The sequence below is a fragment of the Python bivittatus genome, unplaced genomic scaffold, assembly GCF_059951505.1.
Source record: "Python bivittatus isolate LINGU-HERP-01145 unplaced genomic scaffold, Pbiv_v1 ctg000310_np1212, whole genome shotgun sequence".
In the NCBI taxonomy this organism is placed as follows: domain Eukaryota; kingdom Metazoa; phylum Chordata; class Lepidosauria; order Squamata; family Pythonidae; genus Python; species Python bivittatus.
Window position 1 is genome coordinate 6,067,335 of NW_028277054.1, and position 26,895 is coordinate 6,094,229.

General features: G+C 45.8%; 1 protein-coding gene across 1 annotated transcript; it reads right to left on the reverse strand.

Moving 5' to 3' along the window:
* Nucleotides 1-4,426: 4,426 nt before the first annotated feature.
* On the reverse strand, nt 4,427-26,042 carry SPACA6 (sperm acrosome associated 6). The gene is made up of 9 exons (XM_088139961.1): nt 17,477-26,042; nt 16,700-16,777; nt 14,347-14,415; nt 13,133-13,156; nt 12,937-13,014; nt 11,400-11,503; nt 8,383-8,539; nt 5,271-5,487; nt 4,427-4,583 (listed from the first exon to the last, which is right to left on the reverse strand). Exons 1-9 carry the CDS (start codon nt 17,766-17,768, stop codon nt 4,547-4,549), a joined length of 1,056 nt encoding a protein of 351 aa, XP_087996087.1. The 5' UTR covers nt 17,769-26,042; the 3' UTR covers nt 4,427-4,546.
* Nucleotides 26,043-26,895: the final 853 nt, after the last annotated feature.

Genomic DNA, 26,895 nt, shown 5'->3' on the forward strand with positions numbered 1-26,895 from the left:
CCCGGAGCGCGCTGCAGGGCAGGCGATAGGGGGCACTGCGGCTACGCGTGCGCGGATGCCCCGCCGCGGAAGACCCTGCGATTGTTACGCTGGGACCTAAAGACACGAGCACGCCGCCAGGGCTAAATGCGGGCTTGGGAGCGGGGTGCAAAAGAGGTATATGGCGTCCTTTTTTCTCTTTTGCAGAAGCAAACTCTCTTCGTCCAACCCACAGCGACCCCCATTCCTTTATTACAGAGGCCAGTTTCAGCCCTTTTATTCCCCGAAGCTGTCCTTGAGATTTATTCATTTTTCAAAAACGCACTTTTGCCCTTTCTTTTATTCCTTTAACTTCTGCCCTACAAACGGTACTACCTGATGCACGGTCTTTCCCATTCAGGTGAAAAAGACAGAAATGGAATTGTCTTTGTTAAATAAATGGACATACACTTTTTGATGTTTAGATATTTTTATCAGGAGATGGGCTTTTGTAACGTTTTTCTCAGTCTGGCTCTTGAATTTCCCTTTGTAAAGCAAAGTTATAAACGTAAAACTTTGTTTTTATCCTCTTTCAGATTTGCCCCTTTTCCAGGTTTGTCCTTTATTTTTTCCAAGAAAATGTGATCACCATAGTTAAACCTCAGTTTTCCAAGGTTTTAGGACCCAAGGTTGGAAAGATGTCTCAAAGGTGCCTCTTTGAGCAGGATTTCTATCTTGGGCTCTACACATGGAGAAGCTCTTGCACAAAACTAGTTTCCGTCTTTGAAACAAAAGAGTCATATTTTTCAGTCACAATGAACACCAGAGCTGTTGAGGTGGGATAAATTGACTTTCCTTCAACTCACTTCTAGGGAAATGGGAAAAGCAGGGCCACGTTGTGACTTTTGTGGCCCTTAGGCATTTTTGCTTTTGTGGGCCCCTCCTTCCATAAAAAGAATAGTATTAACAATTATATTTCATATGCTTTTTAATATTCATATGTTCACAGAGACATGCAAAGCGGTTAAATAATATATGTATTGTTTTATAAAATCAATATGATGCCTATCACTTATCCAAGTGACTAAACGTTAGTATTTGCGCTACGCCTACAGGTTACAAGAAAGATCAGCGGTTCGATGTTCAGATGTTGTGTCTTGCCTGCTTGTTTTATGAAAAGGCATGAAAATATATACATCTTTATTCAAAGGCATGGAAATAAATAACTTCTACTTTTTATACTTTCTGACTTAAAAAAAAAAAATTAAAAGGTTTTCATGGGCCTTGGGCACTGTGCCTGTGGTGCCTCATGGATAAGTCAGTGCTGGGAAAAAGCAAAGGAAAATTAAAGAAAAGGTAAAAGAAAAAAAGAACAATCAGGAAGACAATGCAAAAAGCAGTGGGCAGTTTCCCACTGCCAGGAGGGGCTGAAAGGACCCTGGGCTGATCCCATCTCCCAGCAGGAAATGCACGTTCTTAATCCCTTTATCTGTATCATCCCTGCAATTCAGCGGTTCCTTATCTTAACAGCTACTAAATCCATGGCTGACGTTTCTTCTTTGCATATGTAAAAGATGCAGTGACCATCTTTTCTTAGAAAAAATAACAAACAACCTGAAAAAGGGGCAAATCTGAAAGAGGTTCATAAGGATTTAAAAAAACTCTAATCATTGATGTTTATAACTTTGCTTTTCAAAGGAACATTCAAAAGCCAAACCAAGACAGCCAATAATGAAATTAAATCAATCTAAAGGACAGCTTTCTGAAATAAGGACTGTATGGTCACTGTAGTAAAAGGTCAGATCCCCTTAAATGGATCCCCACTCCCCAAAGTGCTAGAGGAGACAATAAGTGTGAGGGCTGCTTGAAAGCTGGGGGGGTGGGGAGGGAAGACACACCTTTGATTTCAAGACTAATTCCAGGATCTTTGCATTTAAGTAATTCATCTGAACCAGCCAGATGATTCACTACATGGAGGGTCAAGTCCTTCAAAGGATTTAGGGCAAATTTGGAATACAGAGAGAGCTGGCTTGGTGTGGTAGTTAAAGGCACCAGGCTAGAAACTGGGAGATGTGAGTTCTAGTCCTGCCTTAGGCACTGGGTGATGTTGGGCCAGTCCTTCTAGGACAGCGTTTCTCAACCTTGGCAACTTTAAAACATGCTGGATGGGGGATTCTGGAAGTTAAAGGCCACACGTCTTAAAGTTGCCAAGGTTGAGAAACACTGCTCTAGGAAGAAGGGAAGGGCAAGATGCTTCTGAAAATGTTGCCAAGAAAACTGCAGGGACTTGTCTGCATAATCACCAGCAGTCATGACTGACTCAAAGGCACCAAAATAATAATATAATTAACATGGGAGCCCAACTCAGTTTACCTTCAGTGGTTGCTTTGTGGGGAGACAGCTTTCAAACCACCATGCACAAAGGTTGTCCGGGGTAGGGAAGGTTTTGGGATTCTGGTTCCCAGCTGCTCCAGCCAGCAATGCTACCTGTTTAAGGTGATGGGAGTATCTGGTGGGCATTTCTAGAAGCTCTCTCCTAGGGGTGAGGCAGCTTTTTGGGTGGAAGGCCATCCTGCTCTCCTCAGAGTGGATGGAGCCAGAAAGACACTTATACACTGTTGAATATTAGGGGTGTTTTTAAAAATGGTATGCACTTATACATCATACAAGATCTGTTGTTTCCCCCACAACAACCCTGTAAGGTAGATTGGACTGAGAGAGAATGACCTATTGAGGACTGAAGAAGACAAGAACCTTGGAGTCCCTACTCTTAGACCAGCACTTAGTTCACCACTACACCAACCCATTATATATAATTAATATGATATAGTGTAAGTAATACAGTCCTTTGTAACATAAGCAATTACAATGGGAGCAACTTTGGGAGGGCCATGAAAATAATGCCCAATGCAAGGGCTTCTGGCTGTGCATGATGCTCAAGCAGGCCCCAGGCTGAGGAGGGGAAGTCAAAGGCCATCACTAGGGACTATTCACAGGCTTCATTGAACAGTGTTTTTCAAACTTGGCAACTTTAAGATCGGTGGACTTCAACTCCCGGAATTCCCCAGCCAGCATACTGGCTGGGGAATTCTGGGAGTTGAAGTCCATACATCTTAAAGTTGCCAAGGGCGAAAAACATTGATTTAACAGGCTTGACCAGGTCCATGAAATACTTAACAGCCAGGGAGATCCATGTGTGTGTGTGTGTGTGTTGTGTGTCTCAAAATGGCAACCATGGCCATGCTTTTGGAGTCCTACCCCTTTTTATTTTCATCAGGCATGTATGAAAAGGTGCTGAGCTTTGATGATGCGGCTGCGGCCCCTATCTTGACTTCTTGATACCCTCTGCTAGCAGCTGCATTTGCCTTGTTTTAAACTTGGGCAGGAGTTCAACAGATGAAGTATCTCCTAGCTATTTTCCCTGATCCAACCCTCCAGGAAAGCACCTGTTGACTTTTCAGCCCGCTGCAAAGTGTTGAAGGGTAGAAGAGCCACACCGAGAACATGAAGAAAGTTATAGCTTTTAAAACACATCCTACTGGTTGGCAGTGGAATTAAGCCTGTCGGGAGAGCTTAATGAAATTAGGCCATTACTTCTAGTAATTTCCAGAGCAATACAATCAAATGTTGGTAGTGGTGCCAACTTTTATCATAGGATAGCACTCCTGTGCATATCATGTGCCAACTTTTTCATCTGACAAAGCTCCTGTGTATCTAACAGCCCCAAAGCAAGCAGCTTTAAGCTTGCTTAAAGTTGCTGGGGAGGTTAGCAGGTTGGGTATCCTCCCTTCTATTTCTGCAAACCCAGAAAATGGGTTGAGTCCATAGCTAGGCTAAGCTTGCTGTGTGAACAGCAAGGTCTGACCTGCCCCATCCCGTCTGCAATGGCCAAGTTTGCCAAACCTCCCAGGGTGGCTTAAAACTGCAACTGAGCAGCAACTTCTACTGAATGTGTTGTGAAAACCCAACCCCTGGGTTAGCTTCTTCTCCAAACCAGACTATCATGAAGCCATCCCATGGCTTGCTTCTTTAAGCATCATGGATGAAGCCAAGCCAGCAACCGTGGTTGATGAGCACCCCACCCCCACCCCCACCCCCGTTCAAGGTCTTGTGAATGATGTGAACCGACCCACTAAACCGCAAACAAGCCGACCACGTTTGCATCCAGCCCGCCTCTGTGCTTCGTTCCTGCTTCGCTGCTGGTTGAGAGAACCGTGGTTACAAGGAGAAGAGAGTGGCTGTCCCGCGGAGGAAGGGCGAGCTGGAGACCGGGAAGGCCGGCCAGGTGGCCTCCGCGCTATAAAAAAAAAGTCCTTCTTAGGACGCCCTGAAAGAAAACGAAGGGCTTCGGACTTCCTACCCTCCGGTTTTTCCCCAGCTCCACCCCTTCTGTTAGGTAAGGACGTGATGCTTTCCGAGTTTCGCAGCGCTACAGTATTGCAAAACTCCGCGCGCCGTAAGGCGGGTTTGCTCTTTTTAATGGGGTCGGCGCGTGGCGGCCCGCCGCTGCCAAGCGGAGGGGCAAGCCGGCAAATCCAATCCACCGATAAGGGGTCGGGCCGAAAAGATCCGCGCGCCGTCTCCCGATTCACGTCTTGAAGTCCGTCGCCCAGCGATACATCGACCTGGAGAGGTGACAGGATAAGGAGTGAACCCGAATTAAGGAAGGAAGACCTCATTGCTCCGCGGGGGGGGGGGGTAGGGTGACAAATGATCCGCTTTAGAGGATTTTCCATCAACAAATACGGCGGGGGGGGGGGGAAGCAAAAATGAAGCTCGTCCAGCTGCTTCTTATGCAAGTTTCGGGGGAGGAGGAAGCGTGGGGGGAGATTGGCAACCGCGAAGGGCCGGGCTGTTCACTGGAGCGGTTAAGGCGGGCAAAAGAGGAAGAACAGGGCCACGTCGTGGCTCTCTTAGTTACTCTCTTGTAATACTGTAGTACAAGCGAGGCTGGGCGGGGGTGTGGGGAGGGATGAGGGAAAGGACTTCGGAAAGTCTAAGTACAGGGAAGACTACAGAGCAGTGTTTCTCAACCTTGGCCGCTTGAAGCTGTGTGGACTTCAACTCCCAGAATTCCCCAGCCAGCATGGCTGGCTGGGGAATTCTGGGAGTTGAAGTCCACACAGCTTCAAGTGGCCAAGGTTGAGAAACACTGCTCCAGGGTTGAACTGATTATAGGACTGAATATATAAAGCACCATTTCCTGATCAGTTTGGAGATAAGTGGGCAAGGAGGCTTTCTGGAGATAAAAGTATGATCAGCCCTGAGCAATCTAGCTACTGCAGTCAGAAGGACTCTGGGAAAGTACTTACAGAATGGCTAAAGTAACGAGCAGCGAAGTCATGGTTATGCCAAGGATAAGGACAATGACAGCGCTTGTCCTGAGATAATTGGGCTGGGACAGCAGGTCTTGAAGAGAGGGCACCTTGTTCTCCACCACTTCTTCCTGCCCTGCCTCTGGAGGGGAGTTCAGGATGGCTTTAAACATTTCCTGCAGCTTTTTCTCTTTTCCGAGCCTCTTCTCGGTCACTATGGTGGAAGGGAGAAAGGGGGGGGGAACGTGCACACACAAAACATTTTGCCTGCCACTCCCACTTAGGCAGTTGTGGGGTGGGGGCCTTCTAAGCAAAAGAGACTGGTGCTCTGAAGACCTTCCTGACTGGGCCCAAGAAAGAGATTTACATGTGCAACTGTAGAGCAAAAGCTGCTATAGTGGCATACATTTGTTAGATTTTCTTCATGTTGTGCTGTAAACTAGATTTAATGAACAGCTCGTTTGCCATACAGGTAGTCCTCGCTTAGTGACCACTTGTTTAGCAACCGTTTGACGTTACGACGGTGGTTAAAACAAAGGGACTTACAATGTCATTGTGCCCCTGCAGTCATGTGATCGCAATCCTGGCACTTGGCAACCAGCTCACACTTATGATGGTTGCAGCATCCCAGGGTCATGTGATCACCATTTGTGACCTTCCCAGCCTGCTAGAACCTGGATCTTCCTGCTCCTAGTTGAATACCTTTACTACTACATCATGTTGGACTGAGAGAATAAAGCTGCCCAGAGTCACATGGGCATCTTCCATGGCTGAGGATGGATTTGAACCTGGTCTCCCTGCTCCTAGTCCAACCTGTCACCACTACCCCATGTTGACTCTTAGGACGGGAAAGAAGTCTGGCCCAGACTCCCGCAGGGACCTAGAACCTGGATCTCCTTGTTCCTGGTCCAGCACCTTCACCACCTCCCCACACTGGTTCCCTGGCCCAATATCGCCCAGAGTGTTTCTATGGCTGATGGGGACTAGAACCTGGGTCTCCCCACTCCTGGTCCAGCACCTTCACCACTAGAACAGAACGGCTCTCTTATTTGCTAGATTTCCCCCAGGAGCTAAAAGCAGCGTCCAGAGCACTCGTGCCTCCAATATTTCTCGTGAGATGGGTTGAGCTTAGAGAGAGAGAAAAGACTGGCCCTGGATCACGAAGGCAGCTTCTGGGGCTGAGGCTGGAGCAGAACCTGGATCTCCCAATGAAGTACAACCTAGCTGGGTAATTACCTAGCCGGGTAATGAAACGTTTGCAAGAAAATAACCAAGCTCACAGAACCCCAAGGACTCCACAAAGTACAACATCTTTACCACCATACCAGGGTATGAAGGAGTAATATCAGAGGGGCTGGAATACATGCAACTGCATTTGATTTATATTTAAGTTGGGGTGGTGATCCCCTGAAGTCAGCAGCCAGGATTGAAAGTCAATACATTAAGTAAAGCACTGAGATACAAACTGAGTTCAGACATGATGCTAAGCCACAACTGGTAAATATACCATAGTAAGCCATGATTAACCCACAATGACTGGGTTTGTGTTGTGCAGCTCCCCAAGCCAAAATGAAACCCACAACCTGGTGGCTTAATGGGTTGGAGAACCCAGGCAGTGCTGTAGTTCTGTTATCACAATGAGACAACCAGGGAAAAAGGAAGTGATTTGGCACAGCTGGGGGGTACAACGTTTTGCCCACGGCTCAGGGGACAGCTGCTATGAAGGGGGAGGAAGGAGGCAAGCTCTGCATGAGTGGACCTGAATGAAAATGCTGCCTTGGGGGAGTGTGGGGCCTGAGAAGAGAAGAGAGGAAGAAGAGAGTAGAACTGTCTGTTGAGATATAGTGGCCAGTGGTTGAACCATAGTGGTTCAACTTCCATTAAAAGAAATGATCAGTGGCCTTATTAAAAGCAATAGTGATCACACCTACTGCAGTGTGTGGAACAGCTCCAGGCTAGGAGCAATCTGTGAGGGAGTGAAGTCGGGAATCGTAGCTGCGCTCCGGCAGAAGCGCTTCTCACCCCATTTCCCTCATACGTTCATTCATCCACACACAACTTTATTTGCAAGCATCCAAGCCTGCGTTCCAGCTGCCTGTGAGAACGGAGCTACACCCTGGCCTTTTCAAGGACGTGCCCACGTCCAGAGGCAGCTTCACCCCACCCAGGTCCTTTGCTTAAAAAAGAGTCAGGAAGGCGTGTGTAGGAGGAAAGGTGATAAGCTAATGACATGCAGACGGGAAGCAGGGATGACAATCTGAAGATCGGCAGCTCTTACAAGCGGGCAAGAGGACTGTCATGCAACTGCCAGGACCACAATTTAGGAGGAGCAGCATATCCTGGTGGGAGTCCTGCCTGGAGCTTGGCCGGGAGCTCGGTAGCAACTAGAAGAACCGTCACCCTGAAGCAACACTTCATCCCAACTAGAGGAAGAACATTTGGGAAAAGGCAAAGCTTGTATGCCACTTTACAGACTTACGGACTTTTGCTTGAACTAAGTATTAAAGCAGGATTCCTCAACCTCAGCAACTTGAAGATGGGTGGACTTCAACTCCATGCTGGCTGGGGAATTCTGGGAGTTGAAGTCCACCCATCTTCAAGTAGCTGAGGTTGAGGAACCCTGTATTAAAGGACTATTAAAGACATGTTTACATGGCAACATCACCTTGCAAGTCTTAGATGGGTGCAGAGTTGTTGTTGGGGAAGGGGTGTGCTGCAATAAAGCATTTTGTACAGGTTTGCTACACTGTGATGGGTCCTGTCCTTGGAAAGCAAAGAACCCTCACACAAGCCAGATATAAACAAGAACCATCTCAATGTCCCCCCTGCTCCGAAGATCTGTATTCTCCCACCCTTTTGATTTTTTGCAAATGGTTAAAGGCTTCATTGGTTTCCCAGGTTGGTGGTGGAGATCCTTTAGGTTTTGGCTAGCGATAGTCTCTGTCTTGGGTATATGGGAGAAGGCGGGGGTTGAAAAAAATTCTTAATTATAAGCTGCCCAGAAGTGACGTGGAGTTGGGCAGCCTCAAAATTGGAATGACAAATAAAAGCCCTTCCCCATCAATGTCTGGCATCCCCTTCTGTACTGCAAGAGATCTTCGCCCCTCACCATTGACGTAAAAATACTTCCTGATCACCACATCACCTTCCTCTTCAAGTTCGCAGGCAAATGTCCCGTGATGGGATCCCAGAGTGGGTCGAATGAGAAGGGAAGGATTTACTCCAAAGTGAAGGTCTTGGAAGAGAAAGAGTTCCTCCGTCCTGACCTGTGGAATGAGGTGAAGAATCAGGCCCTAGAAGCTAATGCTTTCCTCCTGTATCATCATCATCTTCACCACCACCACCACCATCATCTCCCACTGTTTCCTTCCATAGCACCCGATCCTGCTCCCCAACGGGAGACCATTTTGTGGTTTCATAGCTCTTCCGAAATTCCCCAGAGCTAGCCAAGACAAGCTCATTTCTGCTTCCAGATGTGATGGCAAAGATCTCACCATCCTGGCTGTGGATGATGAGAATAGGGGTGTCCAAAGCCCGCTGGGTTAAGGCGGGCGGCTAGCAAATCCAATGGAAAGGCTGTGTTTCTCTTTCACGCACCTGCCTTCAACCAGTTTCCTCCTGCCACTATCAGCCCTAGAATTGCGACCCTCTTTGCATTTCTACTTTATCAGTTATGTTTTGCTTTTCTTGAAAAGAGAAACCTTTGCTTCCAGTTACCATAAGAATTCAACAAAGGGGCGTTGATCTGTGTTCTATACTTAACAAGTTTGGGGAGAAAGTAGTGGACTATATAAATACGATTGTGTGACCAAAGCTAAACTTTTCAGAGGATAATATTCTTTTGAACTAACTACTACATGGAACTTGACAACCGGACAACATAAATGGATTCTCCGTGCCCTTCCTTTGGCTAAAAGACTGATGTTGCAGCCTTGGAAAGATAAATGTATGGTATTGTCGAAGGCTTTCACAGCCGGCATACGATGGCTGGTGTGGGTCTTCTGGGCTGTGTGGGCGTGTTCTGGAGGTTTTGTTTCCTAACGTTTCGCCAGCACCTGTGACCGGCATCTTCAGAGTGCAGGAGCACAGACAGGAGCAGTTCTCTCTGTGCCCAGGGTGAGGTGACCCTTTTGTGGTATTTAGAGAGATCCGGGGGGGGGGAAGGGAGGGATTGGGGGTGTGTGGGTGGGGTTGGGTTACTGAGTGGCTGCTTGTTTTGGTGTCAGCATCTGTGTGTATCTTCCTGGGGATTAGGCAGGGTTTTTCTTCTATTGAATTGTTAACGAGGGGCTGCTGGGGGTGATTAGCAAGTTCATTGTGTGAACTGTTCACATGTCACATGAACTTGCTAATCACCCCCAGCAGCCCCTCGTTAACAATTCAATAGAAGAAAACCCTGCCTAATCCCCAGGAAGATACACACAGATGATGACACCAAAACAAGCAGCCACTCAGTAACCCAACCCCACCCACACCCCCCAATCCCCCCTTCCCCCCCTCGGATCTCTCTAAATACCCACAGAAGGGTCACCTCACCCTGGGCACAGAAAGAACTGCTCCTGTCTGTGCTCCTGCACTCTGAAGATGCCGGTCACAGGTGCTGGCGAAACGTTAGGAAACAAAACCTCCAGAACATGCCCACACAGCCCAGAAGACCCACACCAGCCATAAATGTATGGCCCCATTTAGTCAATGGACTGAAGACTGGATTGCCTATAGATGTAGACTTTGTATGGACAAGTACAATGAAATATGTGACTCATTAATACAAAATATAGTAGGTTAAAAAAATTTTTTTTAAAAGATGATAGTCATATAAATGTATTAGAAATATAATACATACTAGAATAATATTTGCATTCAATAAATATATATATAGAATTGTAATTGTTTACTGTTATAATTATGTATTAACATGTGGGTTTTTTTGGTATTTCTTTCACTTTTTTGTTAGAGCACTTTGTGTGTTTTTTTTTCAATTAAAAAAAAGGGACGTTGATGGAGGAAATACTTTTGGTGAGTTGGTGATTATTTCTCCCGGACACACACACACAATTTTCAGAGATAAAGATGCAGAACGAGGTAGTTGGAAGACCAGATAAAATAGACCAGATAAAATAAAGTATTAGTGTATTTCCACCCCCAGAGAGAGGGAAAAGGTCAGGGCTCACTTTATTGCACAGGAATAGACACTTATATCAGACACTGTAGGAGGAGAGCTACAGAGTCTGTGGTAGCCAAAAAGTCTGACATGAGTCTGATAGCTCCTTTGAAGATTAACACTTTTACTATGAGGCATTATAAAAGGTGTTGCCAGACTCTTTTACACACACTCTCTCTAATGTTATTGCAATTTTAAACAAGAATGAGGGAAAAAATATACAGAAAAGCACATTTGAAAAAGAATATATAAACATCCAACAGATTAATTATTTGCAAAGTTATAAAACCAAAACAAAGAAAAATTTAGAAAATAAATAATTTCACATTCTCAGCTGGATGGGTGCTTTATAGTAGACCTGTGCATATGGCCAACCTTCCAAACAGATTTGGACCTCTTCTGGGTGTTGATGGGATGAAAGGATTGATTTGATCGGTCAAATCAGATTGGATGCATTTGAATCCATTTGGGCTGTTCTGAATGCTTTCCACACATGTGTTTTATAATGGTCCATGGTGGGTCAGGTTCAGTCCAAGACAATGCAAATAAGTTGGATTAATTTTCCAATTTGGCTCAACATTTTCTGTGCCCAGGTAAAGGTTCAAATTGGACTCAGTTTGCACAACCCTGCTTTCTAGCAGCTTTTCAAATACTTTATAAGGGATTATATGGTTTCACAGAATTGAAATAGATACCATCCCCTGGAACACACAGCTCTAGAGGAATTGCATTTCCCCAACGTTCAAATGGGATAATGCAATATATCATCACTGCTGGTAAATCTATAAACCCTTGAGTTACCAACCTAGAATACAATTGTATGACTCAGGGGACTATTTGCAGGTAAAACCCCCTTAGAACAAGGGATCTAAGGAATTAAGTTTCATCTCCGACAAACTGGAGGAGAACTTGAATCTTAGAGCTTCACCCATGATCTAATCTCAATCCACAAAAGCATTACTTACATCTTTGACAAATTTCCACCGGAAGGTCTTCTCCGATGAAGTTTGAAATGTAACTTCACAGTTCAGAAATGTTGCATCTCCTTCCAATTTGTGTATATCCTGAACTGGAGAATCGTGGAGAGAATATGTGTGTGTGTGTGTATGTGTGTGTGTATGTACTTGCACACACACATGCATAGATACCATGTTATTGGCTTTTCAGCAGAACATTTGATTTCGTCAGTGGGCCATTATCGCTATTATTCCAATTTGCTGGACGTTCTTCTGTCGGAAGGGGGGCGTGTAATGTACAAGCTGTGTCCGTGCAGGGTTTTTCACTGTGTTCTGCGGTACCCTAAGGTTAAAGTTGATAGAGTTCTGTGAAAGACTTAAGGGCAAAAAAACAAAACAAACCAAAGAATTCACTTGAATACAGCCAATTTTCTATTATTAGAGCTTTTCCTCAGAATCTGAGATTTAAAAACCAAGCCTAACAGGTTCCACAGCTTGAAAAACTTGGAAAACCCTCACGTTCGTGCGGTGTAAGCAAGGCATTAAGGAATGAGTGGTTGCGTTGACAAAATAGGTTGAGGTGGGTTAAGTTTAACCTTGGATCAGTTTTTCTCATGGCTTAGCATGTTAAGCAAGCCCAGCCCATTTGAGTCACTTATGGTTCAATCTGTTGCGCAGATCCAGAAGAAGAGTTACTTTAGTAACTGCGTGTCTTGTGTGAACACAGCCAGGAAATGGATTCAGCCAAACCTCTTGTTCTGGGAAGACAAGCCAAAAAACAAGCCAAACATCCTGGGTCTAAAAAATGCAGCTCTACCCATTCTGGGCCCAGAAAATGGGGTGTTGAGGGACCATTCGTAGCCTGGGAATCTTGGTTTGCCCCCTCCTGACAAACCCTTCAAATAGGCTCAGAGTTTTAAAAATATCCAATTCCCCCAAACCAGAAAAAAAAAAAAAGAAAATTAAAAAATTAAGAAAAGAAAAAGCTCAGCCTGTGGCCTTGCCAACTTTGCATTATTTATTGCCTTTGATCTGTCACCAAATGCTTGCCTGCCCCTGGTTTACGCTGGCACCATTCACACAAAGCATTTAACCAGATCAGGTACAAACCCAGCAGCACGATCCACGCAGAATATTAAGAAAGATTGCCCGGTGATTTTGTTTGGCTTTGGACCTGAGAGCTGGGTGTGAACCCAACCCATTAGCTCAGAGTTCACGGCGCCATGCAACCTCAGAATATGGTTTCATTCAGAAACCGGAAAGTGTGTGTGTGAATGGAGCCCCCGGACTGCCTGGAGCTCTGCAGGGTTTCAAACAGGGGTCTTTCCCAGCCCCTCCTGGGGGCCCTTTACGGCTTGTTTCACGCACGGCATTTACTTAAACCACAGCCCTTCCTTATCACTTCCTCCACGCCATCATCTTCATCCCTGGAGAAGTGTCTGAGCAAGACCTTCTCTGCTACACTGCGGCCATAAAATTCCCCACCGCTGGCTGCTTTAATTAGCAAATCTCTAGTTTTTTTTTTTTCTTTTAAAGGACGTTTTACTGGGGCAATCGATGGGTAGCTGGCAATCCACAATGCTACAAGATGAACATTTGTACTGGTGCGCCTCTTTCTGGTATCCTGCAAGGAACATGGAAAGAGGTTGTGAGAACAGGAAGAGAAGCTAATGAGGGAGAGGGGTGGATGTGAGAGTGATCTCAGCTGAGGAAGGAGGGTTAAAAAAAAATTTTGGACTCACCGCATGGTGGAATGCAAGACGGTGCTGTAAAAAAAAGACGGGGGAATTTGACATGTAGTTTTTCTGGTTTGACATTTGACGAAAACTGGAATGCACAGATGGAGATGAAACAATATGCTGGATCCTCCGTTTTGGTAGGATCAGTCCAAGGTATTTTGCAATCCAAAACGGAGCCTAATTCATCCCTCTACTTGCTGGCTGAGCCAACATTTTTAAAGATGCTCCAGAAGCAGGTAGTTTCCCCTAACTCAAACCAGGGCTGACCTTTTTGCAATTAATAATCCAGCTGATTCTTCAGAAAAACTAAGCTGGGCACGAAGATCTCATCCTTTGCCCACCCTTGAAGCAATTGATATTCTTGGGTTGGGTTCACACAACAGATTTACCTGGCTGAGTTCAAGAAGGAGCAGCGGCATTCAGACGACGTGCCAAATCCCGCGGGTTCCCCCCACCCCCCTGGCTTAGCATTTGTGTGAACCCAGCCTGTTCGATTGTTTCAGGGGCCAGTGCGGGTGGGTGAACCAGAAAAAGGGGTTGAGTCAGAACTGAGTTAAGCAGGTTGTATAATCCCAGATCTTCAGGGTCTGCTAAAGCAGCCAGAGGCATCCACTGGTGTGTGTATGTGCTTGTGTGTGTGTGTGTGTGAGAGAGAGAATTTGCAACACACGTAAAAATTGGACAGGGCTTTGATGGCACCTTCACACTTTTTTTGACCCCCTCTTCCCTGTGGATGACGCCCCTGATTGTAACTAATCATGGCCTGTACTGGCACCATAAAAATTCCAACAAATAAGCTGTTGTACTAGAAGGAGAAGAGTTTGGGGGGGGGGGTGTTTCTTTTACACTTTCCTGACCATGCCTGCTTGGGCAGGCAAGCAAGACTCTGTCATTCATTGAAAGATGCATGTGTGTGTGTGGGGGGGGGGCATTTGAGAACAGCGGTGGAAGAGCTGCCTCTACACCAGTGTTGTCCAAACTTGGCCACTTTAAGTTGTGTGGACTTCAACTCTCAGAATTCCCCAGCCAGCCAGGCTGGCTGGGGAATTCTGGGAGTTGAAGTCCACTCATCTTAAAGTGGCCAAGTTTGGACAACACTGTCCAAAGCCGGTGATGAGGAACACCCTCAACATTGAGTGTTTGAACAACACTCAAAGCCAGTGATGAGGAACGTGTTGTGAGATCGCCTCTCCCTGAAGCAGCAACGCTAACCTTACCTGCTTTGAGTAGCTCCATTTCTTTTTCTACTTCTTTCACAGCCTCAGGAACCGCCTGCTGAAAAGGGACTGCGGAGAGGTGGAGGAAAATCCACCTGTTGTCTTCCCTTTGATCAACACATCCACAGCCAAGCCATGCAGCTTTCACACGGGCTGCGTGCTGGAGGCATTAAGCTGGCTATTCCGGACATTCAAGCAGCCGCTGGGCTTTCTGCTTGAATGACTGTCTAGGCCTGCTCACCTCCCACTTACTTAGGGAGAAGGAAAGTTTTGCTTTCGTTTTATTGGTTAAAATGCACTGTTTAAAAATCAGGTGTGGGAGGGAAGGATGGACGGAAGGTCTGTGGGGGTCTCCTGGGTCTCCTTGCCCAGGTCCCCCTCAATGCTAGCAATACATCCTGACCTCTGTGCCAATTTTTAGGGTTGTACAAAGATTTGACATTTCCATCAAGTTTCCAAAGCAAATGGACTTCCAGATTAGATTTAAATTTCATCTTTCATTCAGGAGCTCAAGGTGGCATGAAGAGCACACCCTCTTGCTACTTTTCCCCAGAACAACTCAGTGAAATAAGTTGGGTTGAGAGGGAGACTAGCACAAAGTCATCCTTTGGGTTTCTCTAGCTGAGGGGAAACTAGAAGCTGGGTCTCCCTGTGCCTAGTCCAGCACCTTCCCCATTGCACCAGATTGGGTCTCAATGAATGGCTGATTAAATATGGACTGATTTGGATAGCTTTGGCCCAGGCAAACCTATTTTTACTGTTCAAATTTGGCAGTCCAAGCTGAATCATCTTGCTGATCCCAATCATGTTTGGGCATTACTTTAGAAAATGGGAAATAGTTTCTCTAAGGCAGTGCTTCTCAACCTTGGCCACTTTAGGATGTGTGGGCATCAACTCCCAAAATTCCCCAGCCTGGCCGGGGAATTCTGGGTGCTGAAGTCCACACATCTTAAAGTGGCCAAGGTTGAGAAGCACTGCTCTAAGGAGTTAAATACTGTAAGTTATAGCTGTCATCCACAAATCATTTCCTGAACAGGAACTCTTCTGTTTATTTTAGTAACATGATTTAGTGGAATGTAGGAAGATTATAGATGCTGCCAATGATCTAATGTTAAGAAAGAAGGGGGGGGGGAAGGTGATGTTTATTCTTCAGCTTTAACGGGTCAACAAATGGTCATTTCTCTGTATAATATTGAATAAAAGAACCAGCTTGCAGTTGATAAAAATAAACTTTTAACTTGGAAACAGCTCTTTGCTCTTGAGAAATCTTTTCCAGAGAATCTGATAGATTATAGCTGGGTTTGGCTTTGTGAGCATTTGTGAAGCTCAGATGTGCTCAATTTAAAGCCCATTTTCAGAGATTATTCTTCCAGCCACTGGCTATTTGGCTTCTAAATAATGTCGCCGCTGCAGGTTATTTTTCTGCTACTGGTGCCAGCTTTCTTTAGTTGATGTTACTCTTATTTAAACTAATCCTTGCTGGAAGATCCAGAACTTCTCTCTATCCCAGTGTTTTTCAGCCTTGGCTGGCTAGGGAATTCTGGGAGTTGAAGTCCACACATCTTAAAGTTGCCAAGGTTGAAAAACACTCTTCTATCCTGTCTTTGCACCCAAATTTTTCAATTCCCTCTCTTCTTGGTTGATGGATGGAGATTGTTGGAACCTTGGACCTCCCCATTTTATACCCCTCCCTCAGGAAATTATCTGATAGGAGGACATTCCTTGAATGGCATGTTGTGCTCTGTGAATCACCACAGAGGCCAACCTCTTCCTGGGGTTAGGGTCTGTCTCTATGCATAATTAAGGATGCAGCATTATCGCCACTTTCTTGGGAATAAGCCACATCGAACATCAATGTGGCCCTTGCTTCCAGACAAAATAGCCCTTGCTTCCAAAAGGTGAACTATTACCCACATTGCTCTCACTTTTCAAGGGTGGCCAGAACCCTCTGAAGAATCCCAAATGCTCAAAAAATTGCCTTCTCCAAGCTTATATCAAAATAAATCTGCCATAACAAGATATATTATGGGATTTATGCATTTACTATAAACCAGTGTTGTCCAAACTTGGCCACTTTAAGATGAGTGGACTTCAACTCCCAGAATTCCCCAGCCAGCATGAAGTCCACTCATCTTAAAGTGGCCAAGTTTGGACAACACTGCTATAAACCTATCCATCCAACATTTTCTAAATCCAGAAGATAAGATGAGACTTCTGTAGCATTAATGTGCCTCCCTGTGTTATATGTATGTCATCCCACTTTTCTCAAAATGTCTGTTAGCTGGTCTTGGTCCTACAAAAATGGTGGGAGATAATCTCACTGATGCAGCAAAGTTCTATGGAGCCTACCTACCTTTGGTCATGCCTTTTTCTTCCAAATAGAAGACCACTCTGCCAAACGCATCCTTCAGCTTCTCTATTTCAGATACATCTGGGGTAGAAAGAGAGAAGCTAGTGTCGGGTGTTCGTCTATTTCCGGGTGGAGGGGCAAAAGCTGGCCATCGAGGGCAGAGAGTGTCTATATAATTCTTAGGTCAGGGCAGAGACTGCTTCTATGAAAGGCTTCAGGCCAACATCCAAAAAAGGCAGGAGCCAAGCATAACCCCAGAACTTTCTAGTTCAGTGTTTTTCAACCTTGATAGCTTTAAGATGTGTGCACATCAACCCCCAGAATTCCCCAGCCAGTTGAAGTGCACACATCTTAAAGTTGCCAGGGTTGAAAAACACTGTTGTACGGTGTATTAACAGAATCTTGAAAGCCTCTCCAACATCTTCACTGCCTCTTTTTAAGGACAACAAAGTCAAGGCAGTGCTGTTCTGGGACTCTTGCCCATGCTTCCTACTTTCCCAGGGCCGAGCAACCATTTCTCCTCTCCCACCAAGAGCTAAATTCCTCTATCACCTCCCTAATAGCATGGATTGCTCTGCCTGATCTTTCAGGCCCTTACCATCTTTCTGGCTAGGGAACTTCTGTGAAGTAAGCTAACGCCTTTCAAAATGCAGAAATCTGACAACTGTAGCCTTGGACTGTCTCTCAGCCCCCCTGAGAGCATCTGCAACTCTCCCCACTGGACAGGAACATCCAAGCTCCACCGGTGCCCAACTTCTCCCTTCCCTGGACAGCACTCACCCACCTGGGTCTTGCTAAATGGACGGAAGGCAGTTTCCAAACTCCGCAGGCAGGTCTGATGCTTCTCGCTCCGGTAGCCCCAAAAATATTGGCATATGCGAAGACGCTGGGCAGCAGTGGAGAAGCAGTGAAAGCATGCAGTTGCCCCGCAGGAAAAAAACCACCAGAGGATCAGGACATCTCCGGCAGACATCACTGAAGCCTCCAGGAAGATGAATCCCCCCTGAGAAAAGAACTCTTTGATGAGGTCATAAGGCAACTCCAAGGTGCTAGTTATGACTTCACAGTTCATGGTATTGCCAGCAACGGAGTGTTTAGAAAAGAATGAACTGCTGGGAGAAGCCAGTTTTGATTTCTCAAGAATAAATCATGGCAAAACAACCTGTTCTCCTTTTTTGACAGAGTGGTCAGTTTAGTTGTCCATGGGAACACGGTGCACCTTCACTTCAGCAAAGATTTCAATGTAGTCTTTTGGGAGATTTTGTGAGCTGGAAAATGGGCAGAAACCAGCAATATGAATTTCAACAGGGACAAATGCAAAGTTTGGCTAGGAAAAATGAGAGACACGAGTATTGGATAGCAGGGGAAAGAATCATGTATGTGCAAAAAGGATTTGGTTGTCTTGTGGCCCACAAGCTGAACATGAGCCAGCAGGGTGAGACAGCTGCTAACAAAGCAAAGGCAATTCTTGGCTGCATCAACAGAGGTATAGTATCAAGATGAAGATAAATCACTGTTCCTCTTTATAGCGCATTCGTGGAACTACATGTAGAATTTTAGAAAGCGCATCACATTTTAGGAAGGACATTGTCAAACTGGGGCATATCCAGTATTCAAGAAAATAAGGGAACTGAAAGGAAATGCTTAACCAATGGTTCATATATGTAGCCTGGAAAAGAGAAGATTGCAGGGAGACATTGCGATGGCATGTATCTACAAGGGGGGGGGGGTTGATGTGATGGACAGAAATAGAGCAGCAGGTTCTCAGAGAAGGGAGCACATTCCAGGAAGGGGAGCAAGACAAGAACAGCACAGGCTGGAGCAGGAGCACGGGAAGAGGAAGAGATTTAGGATAGCCACTCCCTAGAATCTCCCAGGGTATATCCACTAGGTTAAAGCAGTACACATTTCGTCTGGCAAGGTTATGTGGTGTAAACAATAAAAAAACTGAACTTGGCTGGACTGTTTCCCTGTTGTTCTTGGGCTGGGCCAACAGACATAATAGCCATTGTTCAGTCTCTGCCAGCCTTACTAGATAGACCAGACAGGTCACACAACCAGAGGAGCCAATTTGACTTTATGATAAAGCTATATTAACAGAATCTTTCAAGTCTGAAAATACATTTCTCTCCCCCATCTCCTTTACAGCCCGGGAACTTAGGGAGGGTCCCTTCTGAGCCTTTTGCCTCTCCCACTATCCAGCTGCAGGCTAAGCTGCCTCTTATCTGACCATTCCCTAGGCAGCATCTCTTGGTCCCATCTCCCAAGGTCTTTCCCACATACCATTACAGTCTCCGAAGGCCGAAGACAAGGCAGAATGGTTCAGCGTTTTGTTTCAGAAGACAGGGCAATAATTGATTTAAATTATACAGAAGGAAATTCCAGTGGGCACCAGAAAAAATTCTGGGTGGGAAGAGCTTCCAATAATGGAATAGACTTTGTCTTCTTCATTAGTCTGACAGGAACGTTGTAGTAGTAGGCTCCTGTGCCAGGAAGGGGATCTGATTAGATTAGATCCAGCCCTTACCTTCTATGATTCCACAACACACAAAAAGAAGGTCTTTCATTGAGTGAAATGCAAAAGGATATAAACATTGGTGTTTTCTTCCAGACGACACACCATTGACATCCGCTGGTTTCTAAATTCCTTTGGAATAAACTTGCTATGGACAGTGTCAATGGGTTAACAGTTGCTGTGTTGTGTTAAGAGGTTCAGGTAAAGCTTCTAATTGTGATATTCTTAGCCAACGTGGTGAGGACACACAATTGGGTGGAAAAGGAGGAAGGAAAGTGTTAAGGTTAATTGGTGCTGGGCTGAGAAATTCTTCATTTTTATCCTATCAGTTCTCATGCCATTTGACGAAAGGGAATTTGCTTTCCAATGGACTTGGATAAATTCCTATGGAAAGAACACGTGACTTCCCAGGACTGGGCTTGCACAAAATGCTAAAGCCTAAACTCAGGTGAATTAACTACTTACATTAATTAATTAAACCCAGATTAATGAAACACAACTGCCAGGTCCTCCAAATATGCTTTGCCCAGGTGAATAAGGCAGCCCTTCTTTCACAGCTTAATGTCCACCCATCTTAGCCTAATCCAGCCTCCTATGTGAACATAGCCAAGGCATGAACATGTCCTGTCTCTCTGGGGTGGCCTGCAGCTTTTCTGTCTTCCTCTGCTTCTCTTAAGCCCTAAGGAAATATAGCAAGAGAGGATGCCGTGTTTGAATTGCAAAGGGGGTGTCCTGCCTTTGTGAACCAGAAAATTTCTCCTTCTGAAGAAACCAGGCAAAATTGTTCTTCTGCCCCACCCCGTTTCTCTGCCCACAGATTCGATCAGAGGATTTTTCAAAACGCCACGCGGAGCCTCTCGCTGAAATAAATCTGACGTCTTTGCTCTGGGGGCTTGTCAAGTTCACACCTGTTCTCTACTAGAAGTAGGGCAATAATGGCAGAAGATCGCCTCTCTCTCACCCCCCAGAAATGGATAAATGCTTTGCTGAAACAGAGAGGCTGAAAGAGAGGAACTCTCTGGGCTGTCAAGATGAGCAGCGGCCGCCCTCGGCTCCGGCAATTCTGGATTTTCTTGGCATCATGACAGTCAGGCGTTACGTGTGCAGAAAGCTGGGATGGGAAAGATGAAGGATCTCGAAAGCCAGACTTCCGTCTCCATGGAAACCAGACAGTTCTGCTCGAAGCTGGGAAAAATATCTTTTACATGGAAGGATGGCGGAGGGGGAGGACAGAGATGGCGAGAGGTATTCTTAACCATGACAACTAGATCGATCAGGAATGGATGAAAATGCTGGTTTGGTTCACAAACCCAGCCATCACGTCCTACCTTGAGTCTTTGTCCTTGCCGATTCCCAACCAGAGTTCTTCCGACTCCGTCTGGTTTTATATTTGGCCTCCATACCTGCTTCCCTTGAATTCAGCTACACATTTTGTATTCAAAACACCTGTCATTTTCGACTCGTACGCTCTGGGAAAGTCCCGTTGTGTGTTTGTTTGCAGTAGGCGAGAGCATCTAATTAATCTTCGCTTAGCTTGGGTTGGGTTAGCCCACGGATGGGAAACTACCAGAATATCCCAGCACTGTTGGCTAAATCGGGAAGTTGTACAAGACTCCCGGAAGACAATGTCAAATTGCCTTTCTATTGTTGCCAAGAAATTGCATTAGGGACTAAACCCAACTTGACCTTTTTAAAAAAGAAGGGAGGATTGATTTCCTAATTTGTAGATGTAATACTTCAGCGCGCCCATCTTTGGGGTTGAGGTGACTCAGCCTCAGATTGGGGGAGGCAGGGGGCGTGTTTTGAAGCAGCCCCCTAAAACCTGTGCTTCGGGATACTCCACCTGCCTCCCCCAATCTGACGTTTTTAGGACTACAACTCCCAGCATTCTCAGCTAGCTGGGAAAGAAGTGGCTGTTTCACTAGGAAGAGGACGACTTTTTTCCATATAAGGCCCACATTAATGCTCCCTGGGGCATTTTGGTTCAGGGGCCAGATCCAAAGTAGAGCTGGTTTTCTTTTAATTGCAATCTGGGAACAGATTTGGGGTGTGAGGCCAGCAAAAGGGTTCAATTGCTCCCGAGACAGCAAGATTGATTTACTACCTCCTGCATCCAGTCTGGATGTTGTCCGATCCAAAAGTGTGTGCGTGCGGTTGCCAGTGCCAAGTCCAAGTCATTAGGTCATACCTGCGCATAAAGAATTCAAGGGCTCAGTAGCCACATTGACATGGCAGACATGGCTTGCCTTTTCCTAACCACGTCCTGGCCAGTGTTTACAAGGCCCAGGCCAGCAGTGTTGGGCGCAGGAACCAGATTTCCGTGAACTCAGACAGGCAGGGAAGGGTCATCCCTGCAAAATAAAGGCATTCTAAATACGCTCAGAGGCCATTTGCTCTGAGATCTTTGTTTTGAAAGATCTCCTCAGCCTTTGAGGAACCTCTCCACCTATCTGAATCACTAATGTGGTTGGGAAATATCCCTTGATGAGTGATAACGCCATTCAAATGTTAGACATGGAAACATTCACCGTTAACAGTCCAATGTGCATCCATTAATAGCTGAGAATGCTGGGAGTTGTAGAATTTAAATGCTTTCTTCGGAGTAATGCAGTTTATTCTTGCATAGGGTTTCCCCAGAGTTGTCAGCTCTGGAGTGGGGAAAGCTGCATTGTTCAGCCAGCAGCTGTCTCGTTGTGCAATGGGAAAAGTCCTGCTTTGCACTCTGCTTGCAATAATGAGTTCTGGTCATTTGTGAGGGGCAGCAGTCGCTCGAGAGCAGCGCAGTCAGTCTGTGACGCGCATAGTTCTTCCGCCCCGCGTGCTTCCCCTTGCTTTATATTTATGGGTGGCTTGGGCTAAAATGCTTATAGACGCATTCACCACCTTTTTTTAAAGTTTGTTTTTATGGGGATGTCAGCTGTCTTGGGAGCTTTTGTATACAAAAGTTTGTATAGAGATGGAGTATGGTCACATGCCAAAAATAAACACATTTCAAAACAAACTCTAATCCCGGGGATTCCTCATGTCACTGTAGCTAAATCCTTCCAGTGGCTGAACCCCTTTGAATGTTGCCCTCTGCTGGCTTTGGTCTGTAAAAACGTATCTGCAAAGTCCTGTTTCCTGCAGTTGCAGCCCATAGATAAATTTCTTATGGCTGGCCACCCTAGAAGACTCCGGGCAGCCGCCCAAAAGTAATGCCCTAGACATGCTCAGCTTTTCATATCTAGAGAATCACCAATCACTCTATCAAAGAACCTGGGTCCCGAGAAGAAAAGACATACCTTTACAGGTATTCTAATATATTTAAAGTAAATTCTAAAGTCATAAAACCACCCTAATACTGTTGGTAATACTTTATTACTACTATTATTAACTGTAAAATAATGGAAAACTCGTGGGAGCTGGAGTGGTGTCTGCTACTAAGACAGCCATCTTCCCCTAAGCCCAAACCAAAACATATACAGGTAGTCCTTGTTTAGCGACTGCCTCAGACAGCGACCATTCACAGCTACAACGATGATGAAAAAGTAACTTTACAACCAATCCTCGCATTTACAAGTTTTGCAGGTCTGAAAAGCAAAGGAAAGCTGAAGGAAGATCATAAGTACAGTTGTGGTTTCACTTAGCATCCTCTTCACTTAATGACTGAGTTGCCAGTCCCAATTGTGGTTGCTAAATGAGGACTCCCTGTATTCAAACAATGAGAGCTCACTAAGCCCAAATCTTGCTGAGGCTGTTCCAGTCCTGACTCCAGGAAATGTGTGATTGAGACGACAGCCAAAACACGCTCTACTCTGGAGAACATACACTGTCCTCTGGTAGGACCTTTCCTGATGTGGAGAGGAGAACTGTGTCGCAGTTGGTCTAATTCTATATACCACCGGTTGAACAGCACTGCTCTAAAGACCTGCGTGAAGATCTTTCTGGATCATTATTTCGACCACCCAACAGATACATGAGCTAGTGTTATGAGTGTGGTGGTCTAACGCATCTGGAGAACATTGCACTGAGAAAGATTGCCTCAGATCTACTGATATTCAAAATCAGCCCATCTCACAAGTAACTCCTGTTCAAGACAACTGTATGGACTCTTCTGTGGTTGCTAAGTGATAGGCATGTCTCTGATGTGTCAATATTATCTCTCTTGGAGTTTGGAAAACATGATACGAAGAGATGGCTGACATCGCAACAGCAAACTGGCTACTGCTGGTGAGTTTCTTCACATCCTCAGCAAACTTGGATCAAACTTGAGTGAGCTATTCCATTCTGTTAGCAAATACTACTTATTTATGGGATGGACGTCTATACTGTTTCTTCTTGCAAAGCTCCCCAAAGGGGTTTACAAATCCAGTAAAACCACCACCACCACAATCCTAGAATTACCAAACATCAACACATTTTTAAAATTGTTTGCAAAGCCCATCTTGGCTAACTTTTAGGAACATTTCTGATGCCTGGAGATAACCGTGATGGCTCCTTTTAAGACTGTGGAAAAAGAAATAAGAACATGTGAGATATGGGTACAAATAAAATACATGCTCCGTTTTGTTTTATATTGTCGATGTTCCATTACTTGCACAAAGGTCTTGGAACATGGTGGGTTATAGCGAAAAATACACACAAACCTTGACAATGTGCTCTTTAATGGAGAAGAGAATTGCTCCTTCAAATCTGTAACAATCCTGTTCAGCTTGAGGGGAACAATGGAACCGCAGGCTTGCTGAGAAGAAGGGATCAAGCATTTGATGGTGCCTCCCCACAAACAGCCATAACAGCACAGAGGCATCTGTCAAACCTGCTCCCTTAAGAAGAGAAGAGGCAGCTTCCTTCACCCCAGTTCAGCTTAAAGAGCGACTTTAACTACTGGGACTTTGTCACAACCATCCTTGGCAAGCGTAGCTGTATATTGTGGCTAGGAAGTCACTGCTGGATGCCCCCAAATTTATGTATTTTACATGTATGCCCGGCTCAGCTCAGGAGGGCGTACATTTCTCCCAACAACCACCTTGTAAGTTAGGCTGAGTTGCATGACTGGCCCAAAGTCTCCCAGGGAGCTCCTGGGGATGAGGGTGGACTTAAATCTGGGTCTCCCGGGGGCCAGTTCAACACCCTCACCACCACCCCAAGCTGGCTTTCCAAAGTAATTAGCCTGTCTGCCTACTGATTATGGGCCATCAAATTGTCAACTCTTAGGGACCATATAGATCGATCCTCTCCTTGACTTTCAACCTATAAATATGGATATGGATGTCATTTTCTCCATAATTTTTCCCCACAATAGCACCCTGTAAGGTTGATAGGGTTGAGAGAGAATAACTGGCCCAGGGTCACCAAGTGACTTCTTGTGGCTGAGCCAAGCTAGGACCTGAGATTCCCCACTCCTAGTCCAGCACCTTCACCGCTACCCCACCCTGGCTCCTCTGAAAGGGTGGCCTTTTCTCAGCCAGGAGCCAAGCCAAAATCTCGATCAGGGCATAATCCCACGTAATTTTTGTGCCCTATCCAGAGACTAGATTTCTGTAGATCACATACATTCAAGACATTGACAGTTGTGGATTGTTTTCGACAGGGGCATGGCCAAAACAATCATTACACCACACGGGGAGGTGGTATCTACTACGCCTGGATGACACAGCTCAGCCTCACCTTGAGAAAGAACTTTGTGTCAGGGAGGTGATGAAATGTTCTTCCCTGCAGCAAGCAGGCAGCATGCCTTACCCTTGGCAGCATTACCGTGCGGCCTGCTCGTTGTCTCTGCTCCTATTTGCCCGAACTGGGAGGGTATTGCAAGCATGGGGGGGGGGTGCAGAAGCACAGCAGAGCAGCCCCCTCAAAGATCAGCCCTGTCCTGCCCTAAAACTTACAATAGGTCCCCACCTGTGCCATTTGTCAACATTTGAAATGGAAGCCACAAGGATGTCCTGTGCATCGTGTGTCATCAAGCAAAGGACATCATGATGCCTACGATATCACTTGCCCTGCCACCCCTCCTTGGGATGACTCCCACCATATGTGAACCAGAGAGAGCTCCCTGCTATGAGAGTCATCTTTGCTTCAATACAGTAACATTTGTAGGCAAGCACCAATGATTACAGCTGACTCGGGGGAAGGACAGAACAGGTATGTTGGATGTAGAGGGGCCCAAGATCAACCCATAGGGTTTCCAATTAAAGCAAGGCTGGAGAAGTGGTGTCCGTCCTAATATTATGGGACTCCTACTACCATCATGCTGAATCTTTGGCCAGGTATGGGACCTGGAGTCCAACAGTATGTCCATAATTCCCTCTGTGCTAAGAAAAAGAACACAGAGAGGTGGGGGGATCTCTGCCTGAGAACCTGGTCACCTCTTGCAAGTCTGAGCAACCAGACTTCCCCAGGTTGACCCCTTCCCCATACAACTCCCAGAGGCCCCTGGCATGGCTATAACTAGGAAATCTGGGAGCTGGAGTTCCAAACCCTCTGGAGGACACCAGCTTGGCAGGGGCTACTGTAGTGGGCACAGGCATTTGCAAGGGGCAGGGCAAGTGACATCATATCCATGATATGGTCATCCTGCCAATTACACGAATCATGTGTTTTGCATCACTTCTGTGATAATGTCATGGCGGACATGACAATCATGGCACCTCCTGGACGTCAATTATGGGGGGGGGGGTGTCACATTTAGCTCTCCTTCCTCCTCCTAGCAAAAACAGTTCTTGCCTTCATAATTCTCATGGACTAGAAGAGCTGTACCTTTTCAAAAAGGGACTCTTTGTCTACCACGTCCCTTTGACTCCATCCTGGTGGAACCCAACCATCATTTTGTTGGCAGGAGGCAACCCACTCAGTTCCCAAGGCCCTCACCTGTGACCTCTGGGCTTCCTCACAGGTTAAGGGTCTCAGGGACAGAGAAGATGCCAGGAAGGAAGGAGAAAGGAAGCAGGATGGCAGAGTCTAGACAATGGGGACTGTGAAAGGGAGGAACAGGTGTCTTCCAAAGGAAAGTCCTTAACCTGGGTAAGAAAAAAAGCAGCAGCAAAATGAGATACAACATGCTTCAAAGTCAGTGAGCCAAGAATAAAAACAGGATGCAAAGTTTTAATTCTCAGTGGCTGGTAGAGAAAAAACATATCTCACCTTAGGTTTCCTTTCTTCTCCTAGTCCAGTGTTTCTCAACCTCAGCAACTTTAAGCTGTGTGGACTTCAACTCCCAGAATTCCCCACCCAGCCATGCTGGCTGGGGAATTCTGGGAGTTGAAGTCCACACAGCTTAAAGTTGCTGAGGTTGAGAAACACCGTCCTAGTCCATTGTTCTCTCACTTTGGTCGAAGCAGAGAGTAGAGCAAAAGGGGTCACTGCCATTTCTGAAACCCTAGAGAAGCTTCAGCAGAGCTGGTTCAACCCCCCCCCTCCATTTCCCCCCCTTAAATATTTAAAATGGAATAAAACATCCTGTTGCTTTCAAACAGAACTTTTCTCCAAACCCAGATTTGGATTTGGTCAAGAGATTTGCAACCTGGTCCCACACCCACCCTGATCTAGATTGTGATTTCAATATCTAACCTTGAAGGCCAGCAGAAAAATAAGAATGAGGAATGCTTTGGACATGTGGAAAGCAGTTCTCACTCAGGAGCGCTCCATGTCTCTATTTAGCTCAAGTCCCAGAGATTGGTGGGGGAAAGCTTTAGGTGGTCAGAAAATG